The following is an 18,597-nucleotide window of genomic DNA, read 5'->3' as shown; positions in this document are numbered from 1 at the left end:
GTTAAATTTATGCCTAGATAGAACAATATTTTGGTAAGAAATCCCTGATGAAATTAAACCATACAGAATGACAGTAGCCTATATGACTGAACACTTGTCCATCTCTTACAACTTCTTCTGACACAAATATGCACCTGTTAGCTAAATTCACAGTTGCGGTAAATTTGCCAGCTAAAGAAATGAACAGAAACCATGGTGTATTGAGGCACTATCAGGGAAGCATGCTACTACTTTTCTGTGCTTAAAGGGCCTTTGAACCTATAACAGAAAACTCCAATGCAATGTGAAACTCAAGAGGAATTGTAGAATAAACGGCAGAATTGTAGATGCGGCAGAGTATAAAACAGCATAGATGACTTCCTATAACTTAAAAACAAAACAAAAACAAAAAACCCAAAAAACCCTTGAGGGCTATCCCCCCCCTCCCCTGTCAGGAAGATAAGTGTTGATAAGTCTGACATAGATCAACGTAGATCTAATCATATAAGATCAGGTGTAACTTACTTAATTCCATTATGCCTTTTATTTATGCATAAAAGAGAAGCTATGAGACTTGAACATTTACTTTTACCAGCACTAGTTAGTCCAATACTCAGAATCACTTCAGCTGGCTGTTCTGTGCTTAAACATATGAATTGCAGTCCAATGGTCTAAATATGTTGTAATAAACATGTATAAATATAGAGATAATTTGTACAGCCTCTGATGAAATTGCAAAACAATCTACTTTCAGCACAGGCTATGATGTATTAATTATTTTACTATTTAGTACCCTAACCAAAGCATACTGGGTTAGGGTACAACCATCTGTGGATGGCTTCACATATTGGGAATTTCAGATAATCAGTTTGTATGGACACCCACATGTGGAGTCTTCTATATACACCACACAACACATTCTCATAGATTTCTCAGTCCCCAGCTTCCATGTTGGCCCAGGGCTTCTTAATGAATATTCCTGGTTCTAGAAGGACATTACAGAGAGGCTCTTATAGTCATAAAGGCATTCATTTGCATAAGTTCCATACCAAACAGCTGCCTCTCACATTGAAGACAGTCAATCCTATGCATTAGATGCTTAAATTAAAGGTTAGGAGCAACAGTATCTAGCCTATCATAACTGCAGAAATTGGCATGCATTAATACCACCACTTAGATGACTATTGTGATGGGCCCAAAATAAGCAATATAAGAACAACGCCATCACTCAATGACATATTTAATGTGAAATAGTCATGATTATAATTAATTTTTTTGGTGTGTATTTTACTATTATAGTGTAGCTCATGCCCAATACATGAAGAGGGTCTGAGCACGCACATCCTGCTCCATGTCCTGGCACATTGCTCAGCTTTGCAGAATCACATAGGGAAGTCCTCTCCCACATCTGATTTAAGTAATACCTAGAATAGTAAATACTACTACTACTACTACTACTACTACTACAGCATTTCAATTATTTGAGGAGATAGTTTGGATGAACCACCCTCCCATGCAACTAGGCACAGAAGAACAGTGAGCTAGGAGGGGAGTGGTACATATGTAGCCATGTCCCTCATAGCATAGTAGGTGGAGTGAGATGAACCAGTACACTGTTGTACATTTGATTGTAAGCAATCCTGAAAAATGTAATTTGAAGGATGAGGTATAAGTTGGTTGGTTAAATAAAAGTGTCCAATGTTAAGTTCATCACTAGAAAAAAAAAGCACCAATGTCTTATGTAATACTTGAATTCCCTTTTTGTGTGATTCTGTGATCTATGTGTTCTCTCAGGTTAGTGATATCATGTCATTCCCTATATCAAGAAAATTACTGGGAATCTAACTTCAGATTGTTTAAATGCTTCCATATACTCTGCAGCCACCAATTTGCAGAGACCTAAGTTTTGGGCAGTATAAATATGATTAAATACATAAATAATTTAATTGAAATTCTGTTGTTGTCCAAAGGGACAAACAAAATACTCAGTTAATCAGACTTCGGACAAGAGAGTTTGACATTCATGTATAATTAGGCTGATAGGGGCAGAAGGCAGAGTGCATTCACACCAACAGAATGCTCTATCATAATTTTATTTTATCCAACTCAGATCTCTAATGCCCCAATTCTAACAAAACACCTAAAGTATAGTCAAAGATTCATCTCACTCATTTATTCTTGTTTTAGGAAAACAGCAGTAATCTTCATTGTCTATGTTGTGCTTTGGGTTCCAAATCCATACCCAAATAACTACAGGACACGCATAGTTGGAAGAAATTAGCGCCACTTTATTAAATAATTACAAAACCTGCAACGAGGAACTGAACTAAAGTGCAGGTATCCCCTATGTGGGTTAACCTCATAGAAGGCATGCCCACAGGAGGGCGAAGGACCAGGCTTTGATTCGACTCGGTTTACAGTCCAAACCTCTTCTCGACCACAAGGTTACCCCCAACAAGGGGAAACATGCCAGACCACCTTAACCCAGGTTGCAAGGCACTGAGTGGCGTTCGCTGGCATGCATCCTAGTGGGAGCGGATCCAGCCGTAGAGTCACAAGATCACCAAGCCCTCTTCCATATTCCCACACACCATAACGGCCCTCCAGCCCAACACCAATGCAATTAACCTGCCCTGACCCACACTCATCTGCAAAGTGACCAAATAAACCCAGCGACAAAGTCAAATGAGAAGTCAGTGAGAAGTAAGCGGAAAAAGGCCACAGCCATAGCCAAAGCTAAGACCCCCCCAAAATCCCTACTTGGCCCCAAAAGGCAACCAGAATATCCCTCACTGAGTTAAGGGATGGGTGGGAGGGTGCCTGCTCGCAGAGCAACTGAAGGGAAAAGTGATGGAGCTGGCTGCTTATGCAGGTGCTCCTAGAATTTGATTGGCTCGCCGGCAACACAAAAATGGCGGCCCACATGCCCATCTCTTGGGCCAGGCCTGTAACTCTGATCCCCACTCTCCCAATTTTATTCATTCATTCATTCATTCGATTTTTATACCGCCCTTCCGAAATGGCTCAGGGCAGTTTACAATTAAAACAGAAACCATTAAAACCAATAACAATTAAAACAGTAATATAAATATGAACACCAATTAACAATTAAAACATCTTAAAAAACAATTAAACTATCAGAACAATTAAAACCCTGAAAACCTAGTTAGCATTAAAACAATTAAAACTAATTAAAAACCCCAAAAGGCCAGGCCAAACAGATCGGTTTTAATATCGCCGCTAACATGGCGAAAGAGGCTGGGAGCATCTTTTCTAGAAACTTTAGTTGTTGTAAAACATGGTAGGATCTTTAGAAATTATTTGATACATTGCTAAATTTCTCCCCTGACAAAATCAAATGCAGACTCTCTTTCCCAGTTGAATCCAGCAATCCAAGCTTAGGGTAGTCAAGGAAAGCTAGAAGTGGAATACAACATGCAATAAAGACTATATTAGATATGTAATCTCACATATTACACAGAGTCCTCAGTATTCAAAGAACATAATTTCACCTCTGTTCCCAAACCATGATCTCACCATGGTAACACACTGCGAAAGTAGAGGTTGTTCCACAAGGCTGAATATTTGTAATTTATTTTATAGATAAGTGCTTTGATAGGCTTGGTAGAGTTGTGCACACACACCATTGCTGATTGAAATTGCCAGCCAAAGTTCAGTTCTCCAAAGAATTTCAGCCACATAAAGGAAGGGGCATAGAAAACTGTAACCTTTCATTACATGCAAGGCCAGTTCTGTTTCGGGAAGTGAACTCAAGTATGTAAGAAGCAGCTCATAATTCAAGATTTAGGATTCTCAGTTGGGCAGTAAATTAGCAATACAGAATTATAATTGTTTGCTTTGAGGGAGTCAAGCAGGGCAAAATCTCATCTCCATCTTATCTCCGTATATTTCATTACTAAAACAACAGAAACTACAAACCCCGGATTTTGGGGTCTTTCTCATGTACAAGAGCTTAAATCAGTATCTGAGCCTTATCACTCAGAGCATCTACAAAACTACTGGAAGATTTTCACATTTAGCTCAGCTAGGCTCAAAGGTCATGTCCCAACAGATACATTGAACTGAACTGCTTATATGATTGATTTAAGCTTTATATCCCACTTCCTCCTCCCTTGACAAAATTAGACTTCTGGTTGAATGTGTGTGTGTTTTTTTAAGGAAGGTGGTGGGGGAGTCAAATTACAATCTACAGCGGATAAGAAAAATTACTTCCTTTTAAAGGGTATCAATCACTTTCTTCTTTCTGCATTGTAAAGTTACTAAATATACAAAAAATTAATAACAAGCCATTTCATACTGGTTGAGGATATCCAAAAAATCATGCCCAGCTGGAAAAAAGAAACACGTTGAGGATCTGACCAGACCAGGAGTGGGAGATGGGATGAGAAGTCCCAGAGGTTTTTTTAAAGCTGAAAAGCAGCCAGGAGGGAAGGGGCAGGGGTGGTAAGTTTGATTAGGATAATGGCACTAAGGAGGCAAGTTAACTTTCATCCACACCATTTCTACAAGGAAGATCACCATACTGAAGCTCCTTTAAGGTTTGCTGAATAAAAAAGGCAGGTATATTGTACCTGTGTTGTACGTGTCTTTTTTGCCTAGCAAAGTTATTCGGTTATTAGTGGCTTGGGGGGGGGGGTAATTTCACTTGGGAAACAGGATTACATCCCCTAGGGCCACAGCCCCTTATACAATTCAATACACACACTGCTGCTCTGACAAAACAGATTCCCTGTGTCACATCTAGTTTGGCCCTGAGCCAAAGTACTAGTTTGGAAGTTTCAGCACACCCCTCACTCTAGTTGACCAAGGACCCAGTTCTCAGATCACTTTTTGATACATAGCTGAATCACAGGACCATTTACTGTATGGCAACCGTGACATATGCCTGCCAGTACTACACACTATGGTGGCTGTGCAATTGAGTGAGCAGAGCGTGATGTGGATTGGTTTCCCACACACTGCTGTAAGCAGAGTTTTTCAAGTCATCACACTGGCATGTAGAAATCCATTTAATGTTAAGGTCATCTGAGCAGGTCTGACTTCAGTTACCACCAGCACGTCTGGTGGCGACTCAGAGGTGGGCCTTTTCTGTAACTGCTCCTGAGCTGTGGAATGTACTCCCAGCAGAAATCCGTAATTTGCATTCATTATTGGTTTTCAGGAGAGCCCTTAAAATCTAGTTTTTAAATTGTTTTAAATGTTTTAATTATTAAAATTGGTTTTATGTTGTTTTTATAGTTTTTGTTTTTAACTATTAATTAATTTTAATGGTTTTTATTTTAATTTAAATTGCCCCGAGCCATTTTTTGAAAGGCAATATATAAATCAAATAAAAAAATAAAACATAATAAATTAATAAATGTAGAGTTCTGCATGAGCTACCTGCAAACATGTGCATTTATCAGGCTAGAAGAGGTTGTGTGGCTCAGTCCACAGAAAAACTACTTTCAGTGATGCAACAAGCTCTGAAGGGGCCCGTGTGCAAGTACTGAACATATTGTATTGATATCCCATAAGATAATTTTCTCATAGGGATAAATGGGAAACTAAAAAAGATTAATAACTCCTAAATGGCTGGGCAGAAAACTCAGTTTTAGAGCCTTTTGGCGGGGGAATCATTAATTCATTTTTTAAAAATCATTTTTAAAAATTCATAACTTCCCACCATGAAACAAAGAAATAATGATATTTTAAAACAGTCCCCCATTTTGTCTTAATGGGGCATTAAGACATTTTCTGTCTTAAAACAGTTGAATCCCCCATTCAAGCCTCATTTGGAGGGAACTGTCCATTGCCTTCATATAAAAGTAGTACCCCCATTTTGGGGGGCACTTCATGTTATAATGCCAGAATCTCCAGGCAGAAAGTTCTCAAAATTAATATGGGGATAGCACATGATGGTAGCATTAAATTTGTGAATGTTCAAGGAGCTCAGTCCACCGGTTGATTTTTAATGAATTTTTTAAAAAGTTTTAATTTTTAAAAAATCATTTTAAAAAACACCAATGAATGTTGTGATCTACTTGAGCATCCACACATGTAAATTCTGCCATCATGTAGAAACACCTAATTAAATTTCAGAGCTTTCTGCCCAGTCATTTGGGGTTTATTAATATTTTTGGAGTTTCTCATTTATTCCTATGGGGAAATTATGATTTAAATGGAAATTTGGGCACAGCTCCTCCCAGGGGTGGATTACTCTTTTTGCCACCCACAGGTAGCCAAAGATTTACCACCCCAGGAACAAGAGCAAGGGGGCTTTGGGGCAGGGAGGGAAACTTAATTCTGTTTTTTACCTTTAAAAATGCCGCTGTGTAGCAGTGGAGGCTCCACCCACTTCTTAAACCATCACAGGCCGTGAGGTCGGGCACTGGAAGATGGTGGTAAAAGAGCTCCACACTCAAGCCCGGCTTACTCACAAATGACACAGAACAGGCAAATTCGGGCCTCTGAGTGTGCGTGAGCAGAAGCCCGAAATCTCCCGCTCTGTGTCATTTGTAGGTAAGCCGGGCTTGAGTGAGGACCTCTTTCACCGTCATCCTCAGTGCCTGACCTCACCTCCTGTGATGGTTTAGGAGGCAGGTGGAGCCTCTGCTGCTACACAGTGGTATTCTTAAAGGTTGTGGGGGGGGGGGGGGATTAAGTTTCCCTCCAAGACACTGCTCTCCAAGATTTGCCGCCATAGGCGGTTGCCTATACTGCCTATGCAGTAATCCACTATTGGCTCCTCCTAGTGTCATTTCATTTATTACACACATTTGTTCAATTCTAGATCCACCCCATTACTGTGATTAATGCCACCACATCAGTTAGCAGAGGTAGCTGCATTATTTTGGGTACCCTCAAGCAAAGTCACCTGATCTTTCTTTGATATGGAAGAGAGGATATGTATAACCCAAGAATTCTCTTAATCTGCTCTCATCTAGTCACAGAGATAGTCTTATTGATGCAGAGAACTTTAATGAAAATGCCATCACAATAATACAACAGAAAACACACAATTCAGTTGAGCCCTTTTCTCCTCATCTCCCTCTCCAACAAGACCATGACACACACACACGGAGTGGCTGGGTGAGAGCAATAGCCAGATAAGTGAAAGGAAGAAAAAGTGCAAAAACCTAAGTATACCAGCCTTCAAATTACTCAAGCTCTGAGCTGAAGGAACTAACTTGTATGCTGGAGATGCAGAAAGGAGAATCTGAATGAGAATAATGGAAGTATCCACAGGCTCCACAGTCTTATACATTAACATGTGTGATATGGTCACATCCATATTGGGTGGGAAAGGGCTCCACTGAGCCCAATGCCCATCAATTTCTGTGTGGGGATGGATCATGTTTTAGCATTCATGTATTGTACCCTATACTTCTTCCAAAGCTACCAGGAGGAGGTACATGTAGTTTATTCAATTTTATTCTCACAACCAGTCTGTAAAGTAGATTAGAATGCAGTGACTGTTAGGTGTCCAAGTGAGATTTACAGTAATGTAAAATCCTTGTTCAGGTGTGATATTCCACCCCCTAAAGCACACTGCCCCGCTTTTCCTTTTTGTGTATGATTTGTTTTTAAAAGATGAATCTGAATTGCATTAAAGAAAATTGCAAGACTCGTGTATGGAAAAAAGCCTAAAAGTTATGTAGTCCTTATAATAAGGATGGAATAAATCAGCTTAAGGACCCACAGATACAGTAATCAGGTCACCAATGGTGACGAGCATACATTTAATTTTGATAATCAGCAAGGAAAGCTTCTGGTATACTTTACTATAGGAACAAAGTATACTATATTTGAATAGGAGTAATAAGAGTACAGGAGTAATACATTTAAAACCATAAACTGTGGCAACAGTTTTTCAAAATGCTACCAGGCTGCATTTTGAGTGATGCACTAATGCAGTACAAGTGTTGCCCTTTGGAATGCTCTCTTAACCCACATTTACCAGGCAACTGGTACAAAAGGATGTCCTTCCTTTGTCTCCATGGAACAGGAAGTGAGAAAGCTTGGCCTTGCTGGCTGCTAGAATAATGGAAATAAAAAGGAAAGATTGAGCCTTTGGTACGAGATGATGCCTTTGCCATTGTCACTGAAGTGAGCATCTGCCTCCAGCACCTTCCTATATCGCTGCCACCCAATATAGGTGACTACAAATATGTATGTACTAGGTACAGTCTGGGAAGCACACTGGCAGGGATTTGAACTAACAGCCTCTTGCTCCCTAGGCAAGTTGCTTCCCTGCTGCACTACCACAGCTGATGGTAGAATAATGACTGGCAGTCAAATTTGTGAATTCCTGGGGACCACAAATTTGTGGTCCTCCAGTTAGAGAGAAGATTACAACAGGGATCAAGTTGTGCTCCAGCTGATTTTTTTCTTTTTCTTGTGAGAGTATTAATAGATGAGTTTTGTTTCATGATTGAGGTTTAGACTATTGCCATATTTTAATGCTGGAAATGAACTTTCTTCCAGGTCAGATAGATCAGCAATTCTAGATAGGATATTTTTGTATTTATTATTCAACGCCCTTAAATCTATCTATTCTGTATGTAAGTTTTGCATTATGACTTGGTCTGTTCTGTTGTTGTACAGGTGGCCACCGGGGTTTGTGTGGGTTCTGTTCTCACCAATAACCACAAGTACAGAAACCATGACTAAAGAAACCTTACCCCATTGGAATCCAGGGTTAGGCTCCTAACAACAACAAATGTCAAAAAAGCAGGAAGTGGGGAGGTCATAAGAGTAGAAAAACAAAGTACCTTGCTCTCCAGGACTCCAGAAATGCACTCTCAAACTGGCCTACTTTTTGGTGAATATTTGCCAAAAATATTTGTGTGCATATTTTTTTAAAGAAAGAGCCTCAAAATAGGTCTTCAGTAAAAAGGTGGCCGGAACTGACACCGCAAGTTCAAGCCACTGGGGCTGCTGTTTTAAAAAGAATTAGGAGAAAATAAAAGAAGTTGGCACTCCAGTTGAAAATGATGAGAGAGAGAGAGAGAGAGAGAGAGAGAGAGAGAGAGAGAGAGAGAGAGAGAGAGAGAATGAATCATATAAGCCCAGCAGGGACTCTCTGTCTCTCTCTCCACTCACTGGGCCAGGCAGGCAAGCCCAGGCCATCACCACCATAAGTCTCTGCTCTCCTCTCAGTGCTGCTGCAGTCTCTCTCTCTGATCTTTCTCTCCTGAGACACAAATGGTCCTCTGTCTCTCTGCCTCCAAGCAGCCTCTAAATACATTTTGAAACTCCCTCCTTTGGCCTTCCCCTCTCTTCCCCCTCTCCCAGCCAATGGGACACAGCTGCCCATGCCAGCACTTGATTTGAATGACAACAAGCCAAACAAGGAGCAAAGAGATAACAAGCCAAACAAGGAGCAAAGAGATAACAAGCCAATCAGAAGCCACTGCCAGAAAACCAATCAGCAAGGGGGAAACACGGAAACAAAATGGCATCCGCTACTCGAATCACTCCAAGCTCAAATTGGGGGTGATTCAATTCTACCTTGCATCAGGCACTTCATTTTAGGAGAGATCCGATTTGAGCTTGAATTATGCCAACTCGGGCTCAAATCAATTCGAGTTGAGGGAAATCAGAGGCATATGGCCAGTGATAGACATTAATAGAGATTATCATTATTTATTGTATTTTCTGGAACCGAAAATATCTCTCCTTGGAAAAATCACCACACTCATATACAGGTTGAGTATCCCTTATCCGGACTGCTTGGGACCAGAAGTGTTCTGGATTTTGCTGGATTTTGGAATATTTTCATAATGAGATATCTTGGGCATGGGATCCAAGTCTAAATACCCTGTTTCTCCGAAAATAAGACATACCCATAAAATAAGCCGTAGCAGGATTTCTAAGCAGTTGTGCAATATAAGCCATAAGAAAATAAGACATAGTGGTGATCTCTCCTGGCTCAGTAGTAGGCTGCTTGCTGAAGCTTTTCCCCTATCCCCCTGGTATGTGTGTGGGGTGAGAGAGACCCACAAACAGGGGCGTAACGATACCGGTAGGGGTGGCAGGCTGCAAGCTGAGGCATACGGTAGAGGGAAGTACGGTAAAAAATCACCTCAGAAAATCTCCTCCTCAATCTCCCCTCCTCCTGGCGCGGTGGTGCGGGAGGCGGCAAGAGTACGCCGGGAAGCGACGCCGGGCCTTGGCGTCGCTCTGCGCACTGGCGGGCGGGAGTGCGCAGAGCGACGCTGAGGCCTGCCGTCTGGCCCGGCGTCGCTTCCTGGCATACTCTCGCCGCCTCCCGCCACCGCCGCGCTTACTCTCGCCACTGCCCGCCACCGCCAGGAGGAGGGGAGATTTTTGAGGAGATTTTTACTGTACTTCCCTCTACCGTATGCCTCAGCTTGCAGCCTGCCACTCCTACCAGTATCGTTACACCCCTGTCTGTGGGTCTCTCTCACCCCACACACACACCAGTAAAGCTGCTGCTCCCCAACACTGACCAGCAACAGTCTGTGGGTCTTATATGGATCATATGAGAGTTATGCAGGGCTGGACTGGGGGCACCGAGAGGGCGCCGGAATGTATATGGGGAGGGCGCCAGAATGTTTATGGGGAGGGCGCCAGGTTTTGATCAGAATAGGTAATTAAGGGTGAGAGTTGGGGCGCAGGGGCACCACATGGGTAGGGCGCACCGGGAATATGCCCTGTTGACCTATGGGCCAGTCCGAGCCTGGAGTTATGACGATGTTCCAGAAGAAGATGACTTAACTATAATTGAATAAATGTAGATTGTTGTACCACACTTAATAAAAATAAGACATCCCCTGAAAATAAGCCATAGTGTGTCTGCTTGAGGAAAAATAAATATAAGACAGTGTCTTATTTTCGGGGAAACACGGTATGAAAGGTTACTGTATTTTCCCTCTAGTGCCAAAGAGAGAACATGAAAGAACATTAAAAAGCTTCACAATAAAAACAGAGCCACAACTAGAGAGAACTACAGACAAATTACAGCATGTTTAAAAGCAGCAAAATTGGGAAGCTGCGAGAGAGCGAGGGGGGCTCTCCTTCTCTCCTCTTCTGCTTTTTTAATGTTTTAAATCATCTTTAGCGATCTCAGCCATTTTAGCTGGGGTGACGGGCTCAGCGTCTCCCCAAGGGAATGTGTAGCATCCAGCCAGCAGCGTCTCCTTGTGGTGGAAGCTGAGAGGGGGGAGGGACTGGGGCGGGGGGGGGGGGAAGGGGTGGGCTTGCAATTGCAAAGGTGGTCTGCTTTTGTTCGCCCGTGTGTTCTGCTTGTGGATCAGGAACACACAAGGAGAGGAAGGCAGGTAGCTGCGCCTACAGCCAGTTCGATTTGGGACCTGAAGTGTTTTCCTTTTGCTAGTGAGCTGTGCGTGTGTGAGAGCGATTGTTACAGCAGTCGTCAAGGCTTTTAAAAAAAATAATAAACGTTTGTAGCTCATTGCCTGATGGCTTCTGGCACAAGCAAGGTCCATCAGGCTGGGACTTGCAATGGGTCTTCTAAAGCTACTAGTCATTGTAGTTCATCGGAGGAAGGAGATCAGGAAATGCATATGAAAATGTCTAAGAAGATTGCCCAGCTCACCAAGGTAATAAAGAAGTTTTGTTTTTTGTTTTGCTATGGCGCACGCCGTGGTGGTTTCCGGATGTTGAAGCATTCTGGATTTCGGATGTCCGGATAAGGGATACTCAACCTGTATGATTTTACTATATTTTACAAAGGTAATTAAATTACCTTAATTAATTAATTAAATTATCTCACAGTCCTTTCCAGTTTCAGATGCTTTCAAAAATTTCCACAGTAAAAACCATCACTGCTAATTGAGCAAAGAGGCACCTTTTAAAAGTAGTGATTATGGAGCTGGAGGAGAGCAACTGGACCTATCCAGCCCCAGCACAGCATCCCGCCAATGGCCACTGCTGATGTCTGTCATATTTCTTTTTAGATTGTGAGCCCTTTGGGGACAGGGAGCCATCTTTATTTATTTTTATTTCTCAATGTAAACCGCTTTGGGAACTTTTGTTGAAAAACAGTACATAAATATCCATTATTATTGTTGTTGTTGTGTCTGAAACTCAGTTCACTGACACAAGCATAGTCTGAAGTAGTAGTCTGCATGATTTTCAGTTACTAGGAAATTTAAGGAAACTAATCTCCCTTTCATTGAGTAGGCTGCAATTCTATGCTTACTACAACTACTAAGGCTTGCTTAAGCTCACAGACCTCAAAAGCAACATATATATGTAAACTGGATGCAGAATTACAACCGTTTCAGACACCATAGACCACTATTCCACGTGAAGTCTGCAAGCCTCAAGAGCACATTCTGTCTCCGCCCCTGCCTGCATGAGTCTCAGAAGAATTCTACTTCTACGTTTAGACACAAACCAAGAATGGTCATGAATATCTGACTTGCCTGATCTTAGTTTGTTCTAACCAACCTCCTTGAAATTATCTGAAATCTGAAAACACACCTTGGGTCAGATCTTGGTTTATGTCATAGGAACATAGGAAGCTGCCATATACTGAGTCAGACCATTTGTCCATCTAGCTCATTATTGTCTACACAGACTGGCAGCAACTTTTCCAAGGTTGCAGGCAGGACTTGACAAATGATGTCAAGGAAGTTGGTTAAAATAAACCAAGATTGCTTGGCTCAGTCATCACAATCTTGGTTTGTTTGTAGTTCAGCTGGAAGCAGAATTCTTCTGAGGCTTGCATGGGCAATGGAGGGAGGCACACATGCTTCCTAGGCTCAGGGACATCACATGGAACCAAGATTTAACCATGGTTCAATATGACATCTGAACCAGCCTATTCCATACTTCTTAACACTCAAAGTTATACAGCATCAAGGAATAGCTGTCCTCTCCACAGAAACCCTTTATTATCAGCACATGTTTTAAAATATAGGATTTTAAATACTTACTGTGTTTTTCTGGGACACCATGTCCTGGAAAAGAAAGGGGGGGAAGGAATTGAAATTTACTAAAGTGATCTCTTCCCCACCCACCCCAAGTAAAAAACCATAGTAATGTAATTTTGAAGACTGAAATGATTTCAAGAATCCAAGGCTTCCATAGAAATGTGGCTTCTACTGAATTGTGAAAATATGTGGTGTCATTTTAAAGTGAAGTGATTAAAAAGTTGCCATTTTAAATAAATGATAAGTGAAATGTGGGCAAGTACAAGTCTGTTCAAAATCTGATAAAATATTTTTAGTTACAGCAGCTTAAAAACTGGGTTGTTTCTTCGTTCATTTATCAAAGTTTCAACAACAAGAAAAAAAGAACAATCTTGATTCCCTTGAATACCACCATATACAAGGTAGGACCATGGAAGCCACACATATACTAGTCTTCAAATGGAAATCAGATCTCTGCATTTCCCCCTCTAATATGCAAATTAAAATTAAGAAATTCTGCTTCTAGTATTTAAACTGCTAAACCCAGGCATTTTTCAATATCTCTCTGAAATCTGGAATGCTTCGACACTTCACCAAGAGATATTCCATATCAAGATGACAAGTCATTCTGATAATATTAGGAATATAAAGATAGTCAATATCAACTTGGTAGCTAGTACAATAAAAATCCAGACAGATATTCAAGAGGTACAGCTTTCCCAATCACTTCTACATGAATTTCTGCCCAATGAATGAATTTCTGCCCAATGAATGAATTTCTGCCCAATGAATGAATTTCTGCCCAACAGTGGCTTCTTTCAAGTCAGTGGGTGTCAGAAGTTCATTGCAGGAAAAGCCAGTCTGATGTGTAGTAATAAATAATCAGGTAGAATTCAACAGGCACAGTTTTTCCAGTCCCTTGCTACAGACACACATAATGACACTGTTTAGTGTTTAGGAATTAAATGAAGGTTGGTAATGCTGCAGGAGGTGTAATTCCTTTTCAAAAACATAATTTCTAGGATGAAGAAACCTTCCATGTAAGAGAAGAGTTACCAATTCACTAATGCACCAAAAGCATTAAAATTGTAACTTGAAACTTTAAATTAAACTTAATTTAATCAGTAATTAAATATTAAGCTTAATTTAAGCAGTAAAGATGCTCTAGTCTCACATTTTGCTTGCTTACAACTTAAGCTCCATTTTGTGTTTGAGGTTATAATTTAGTTTATTAATAAGCACATATATTTTTTATTTTATTATAATACATATGCCTATTTAGACAAGCATATTCATACCAACATATCAAATCCATATCTTTAGCCTAATTAAGAAATAAATAGAATCATACCTTTAGTGACTGAGCAGTATCAGCATCAGTGTCATGGTAGAGTATAACATTATTGGCCATGTCAAAGCTTTCACGTACTCCAAGATGATAGAATAGGGATGGCTGTCTAGAAACATCACTCATATCCACCACTGCAACATCTGCAATAAGAAAATCAGATAAAGCCTGGTGTGGGATCAGTTTATCTCTAAAATTAATCTATCTTTGTGCATGTGTAGCAATAATTTCTAACCACTCACTATTGAGGCATTGTGACCAAGTGAACAGGGCTTCAGTTATCAGAGTTCTAGGCCAGATACAGAATCTGAACAATATTTTGTTGTTTACAACTGTAATTACAGATTATTGAGTGATTATGGGGGGCAGTGCAACAACTCCATGCCAGTAAGCCTCAGCCAAGAAACATTTCCCCCTCCGTTTTCTAAACATTATGCTCAGAATATACCACATGCAAGTCTCGATCTATATAAAACTGAAACCAAATTGGAAACAAGCAGGGTTTCACAGACAATACGTAAACTACAAGATGAGATACTATCTGAAAATTGATAGTTCTGAATACACAGATACAGCCCAATTCAGACTTCATGCAGTAACGTCTCTGCTTCTCTACCACCTGACTGCTAAGGAAGCCCACAATGTTTGAAAAGGAGATTTATGTTGGTAAAGACACTAGGGTTCACTGTGAGACATGCCATGGCAATACACTCTTCTGCCACATAATTTGGGCAAGGGCTATGGCTTTGCATGCAGCAGATCCTGGATTCTACAGACAGTATCTCCAGTTGAAAGATCAAATAGCAGGGCTAGGAATCAGGGGTGCAGCCAAGTTGCTAGGCCCTGAGGCAAAGTTCTATGATGTGGGTCTTCTATGATGCTCTGTATTTCCCCCAGCCTTCCCCTTGTACCAACAATATTGCTGCATAGCACAAACCACTTAGAAAAATATATTTTCTTACATTATGCAATACTAGTCTACATCCTGTCTTTTGTAAACAGGAGCTTTTTAGTTCTAGAATAAGCCAGTGTACTATTTATATAGAATGTTTGGGGGGAATCACTGATTATTATTTAAAAATGTAACATGTTAAAAAATAAGCACTTTAGGCCACAAGCTTTTAAGCTGTTAATCAATAACGAAAAGTTAAAGCAAATTGCCTCCCAGTGTCAAAGGCTTTCCACAGCTCAACAATCGAAGAGAACTTTCTACATTGGTGAAAATGTCTACTTTATCTACAGTTTTCACAATCTAGTTCTGAGGGGAAGTACCCAGTAAGTATGCTAGAAATACAGTGCCAATTCCATTATGTATATCTGATCCAATAATAACTGCCATTTAAAATATTACTATTGAATTCTACACCAGAGGGAAATAATCAGGAAGAAGGATGGATGAATAGTACCTAACATTCTGGAGAAAATTCAAATCTTCAAAAGCTATTTATCTTTTTAAATATTTGTAAAGAACCCGAAACAGGTTCTATAAAAATTTAGGTGGCAAGTAGAACTGCACTAATGTATCAAAGTCAAACATTTTCAGCATGACAGAGGAACACAAAATGTTTCCCACAAATGTTATCCCTGTTCACTGCTCGTCTTGGCAGCTGCTTCAGGATACTTTAGAAACACTGGTTAACTTCCAGACGAAGTTATTCCTGAATAGTCCTATTGAAATTAAGTGGTTCTTTAAGCTACTTCCATACTCTATCCAGTAAGCTAATCTGGATATCAGCCAGTATCTTCTTTTGTGAACTATGTTATCTTAGTCAGCTAGAGATGATGTAGCTAGCATGACGACACGATATAAATAACCAATCAGCTCTGTCTTCATGACAATGTCACAAAGCTAGTTCAGTTCAGTTCAGTTCAAAGCCAAAACCTGCTTCCTGCCCTCACACCTGAATTGTGAGGGCAGGAACTTTTGCTCCTGCTTAACCCATTAAAATATTGCCAGGGTAAAATATTGCCAGGCTCTCTTAGCCTGCTTTTGGTGGATCGTGAGAATCTCCTCAGTATATTCATATATCTTAACTGTTGATGATTATGTTGGAAAAGAAGAGGAAACTGATCTGATAAAGATGCAGGAATGAAGAACTCAATTAATTAGATGGAACACAAACACACACAAAAAGTTAGAACTGCATATACAGCTTCTTGGTTAGTGTAATTCAGAAAATACATTGTGTACATCAGTACAACTTTAAAACAAAGCTCATGGTAGCTTAGCCATGTCTGAGCTACAACTTCATATAATAAAGGATGAATATAGATATACAGCTTTATTAAAATATATTGAAGTCTCAGGTGTGCTGAAACTAGTGATGGGGAAATGTCTCCTAGTCAAGCTTGGAATTTGGCTTGAACAATTTCCCACAACTCAGAATTTTCTTTTTTACCCATGTCAGGTCTTTTTGGGCCCTGCCATGATCTACAGGATGAAATTGGGAATGCAACAGGGTGCAATCCAATCCCTTGCATATCCCCTTTAATTCTTAATACCATCCCTCTTCCTTGCCCATGTCTCTCCCACATATAAAATTCTTCTTGTTTTAGCAGCAGAAGACCTCTCTCTCTCTCTCTACCCTTTCTGATGTCTATTGTAAGAAGTGCTGGGAATTGTAGTTTTTTCCAGTGTTACTGACCCACGGCACCCAGGGGAGAGAGATACCCCTCAGTCACTGGAGTAAGGGGAAAGGTAATTAGGGGGAAGAGGGGATGTGCAGACAGGGCAACAGGGTTTAGGTTCCTCTCCAACTTGGATTAAATTGAGAAAATCCAAGTTGAGGAAAAACATTTGGCCCATAATGCTTGTCTCACTTTAGAGGTGAGCATTACAATACTGCTAAATTTGGCTTCCAGGCTGAGCTCCAACAATGTTCAATATCATCACAAATAAACACAACAGATTCACTACAGGGAGGGTCTATTTAATAAAAGCAACATAGAACCAGACCAGCACTTTGGAGTACTCTGTTTTAGAAGCTTTTTGGAAAAGTTATTTGTTTCTAGCCCAGAAACAATAACATTGTTATGGTCAGAGAAAGTGATTGTACAGTAGTGTTCCATTTCATTTCCTTTGAACTAGGAAAATATTTTAGCTGTCTAGTTGAATAACAGTTATAAAGGAAAATTGGTTTGTTATGATAATTGTTCCTACAGTTTGAAAACTCCAGTGACTTAATAGATATTACTGAAATCACCTTAATTGTTCAACCTTACATGAACCTAAGAAGTGTAGTATAATGATCCCGATCAAGATTGAAGACAAAACGTTGAAAATATGGCAGAGACAATTAAACTCTTTTTATTGGACTTCAAAAAACCAAGAGCCAAATTCAAGATTATACAAGATACAAAAGAAAGAGGAGATCTAGCTGTTCCTAATCTGAAACTATATTATCATGCTAGTTGTTTGACATGGATCTCAGACGGGATCAGAGCACCATAAGGCTCGTTTACGGATATGGAGGAATCAGGTTTGTCGGAAGGATAAGCTTTTATGGACTAATATAAAAAGAAATAATCTAGAAATAAAATCACATACAATTAGAAACAGCTTGTTAAGCATTTGGGACAAATATAAGAAAAGGATTAGTCCAAAATTATCACCTCTGGCATCAATTTTGAATACACACACACACACACACACACACACACACACACACACACACACAGAGAAGAGAAATCCAGCAAGTACGACCTTTGGAGAAAGAATACATATACTTTACAAAACTTAACTACTGGAAAGGTTAGACCGAAATCAATTCAAACTCTTGCTTTGGAATGGCTTGAAGAACCTCCTTGGTTTCAATATTTACAAATTAGTTTGACTGTACAGAAAGAAACAGAAAAACAAGGTGGAATGCTCAGAGATCTAACATAATTTGAAGAATTAATAACTAAAAATGTGGATCATTTACTGGGATTGATATATAAGCTGTTATTAAAATATGATACAGAAATAGAACAGATCAAAGACTGTATGGTTAAAAGGATGCAAAACATAAATAAAACAATTGTTATTCAGGATTGGGAATATCAGTGTAAGACAAACATTAAATTTACTCCAAACAGCAATTTAAGAGAAAATTGGTATAAAATATATTCCCATTGGTATACCACTCCAATGATCATCAACAAGATTGATTGCAATTATCCATGAGATAGTTGGAAACGTAAGCATCATGCGGGGACTTTTTATCACATGTGGTGGACTTGCAGTAAAGCTTAACAATTTGGGGGGAAAATTCACTACAAGATGAAGCAAATTTTAAACATAAATATTCCTTATTTACTAGAACTTTTTTTGCTGAATATGACTAAACCTAGCATACCCTCTAAATATCATTGTATATGATTACA

At 39.9% G+C, this 18,597-nt stretch overlaps 1 protein-coding gene across 7 annotated transcripts in view; it reads right to left on the bottom strand.

Annotated features, from left to right (window-relative positions):
- Nucleotides 1–18,597, bottom strand: part of MAP3K15 (mitogen-activated protein kinase kinase kinase 15) — a 146,986-nt gene that overhangs the window by 100,489 nt on the left and 27,900 nt on the right. For 4 of the 7 annotated variants that reach the window (XM_053312981.1, XM_053312982.1, XM_053312979.1 and 1 more), the window contains 2 exons: nucleotides 14,236–14,375; nucleotides 12,909–12,932 (listed from right to left, as the gene is read on the bottom strand). In XM_053312981.1, coding sequence (XP_053168956.1) covers nucleotides 12,909–12,932; nucleotides 14,236–14,358 — 147 coding nt within the window. In that variant the 5' untranslated portion in view covers nucleotides 14,359–14,375. Of the gene's footprint in view, nucleotides 1–864; nucleotides 880–8,753; nucleotides 8,920–12,908; nucleotides 12,933–14,235; nucleotides 14,376–18,597 lie in introns of those variants that run through there. The other 3 variants (XM_053312984.1, XM_053312986.1, XM_053312985.1) reach the window with 3 other exon arrangements.

This window comes from Hemicordylus capensis, chromosome 3 (genome assembly GCF_027244095.1).
Source record: "Hemicordylus capensis ecotype Gifberg chromosome 3, rHemCap1.1.pri, whole genome shotgun sequence".
Lineage (NCBI taxonomy): Eukaryota > Metazoa > Chordata > Lepidosauria > Squamata > Cordylidae > Hemicordylus > Hemicordylus capensis.
This window is presented reverse-complemented; position numbering and strand designations above follow the sequence as displayed.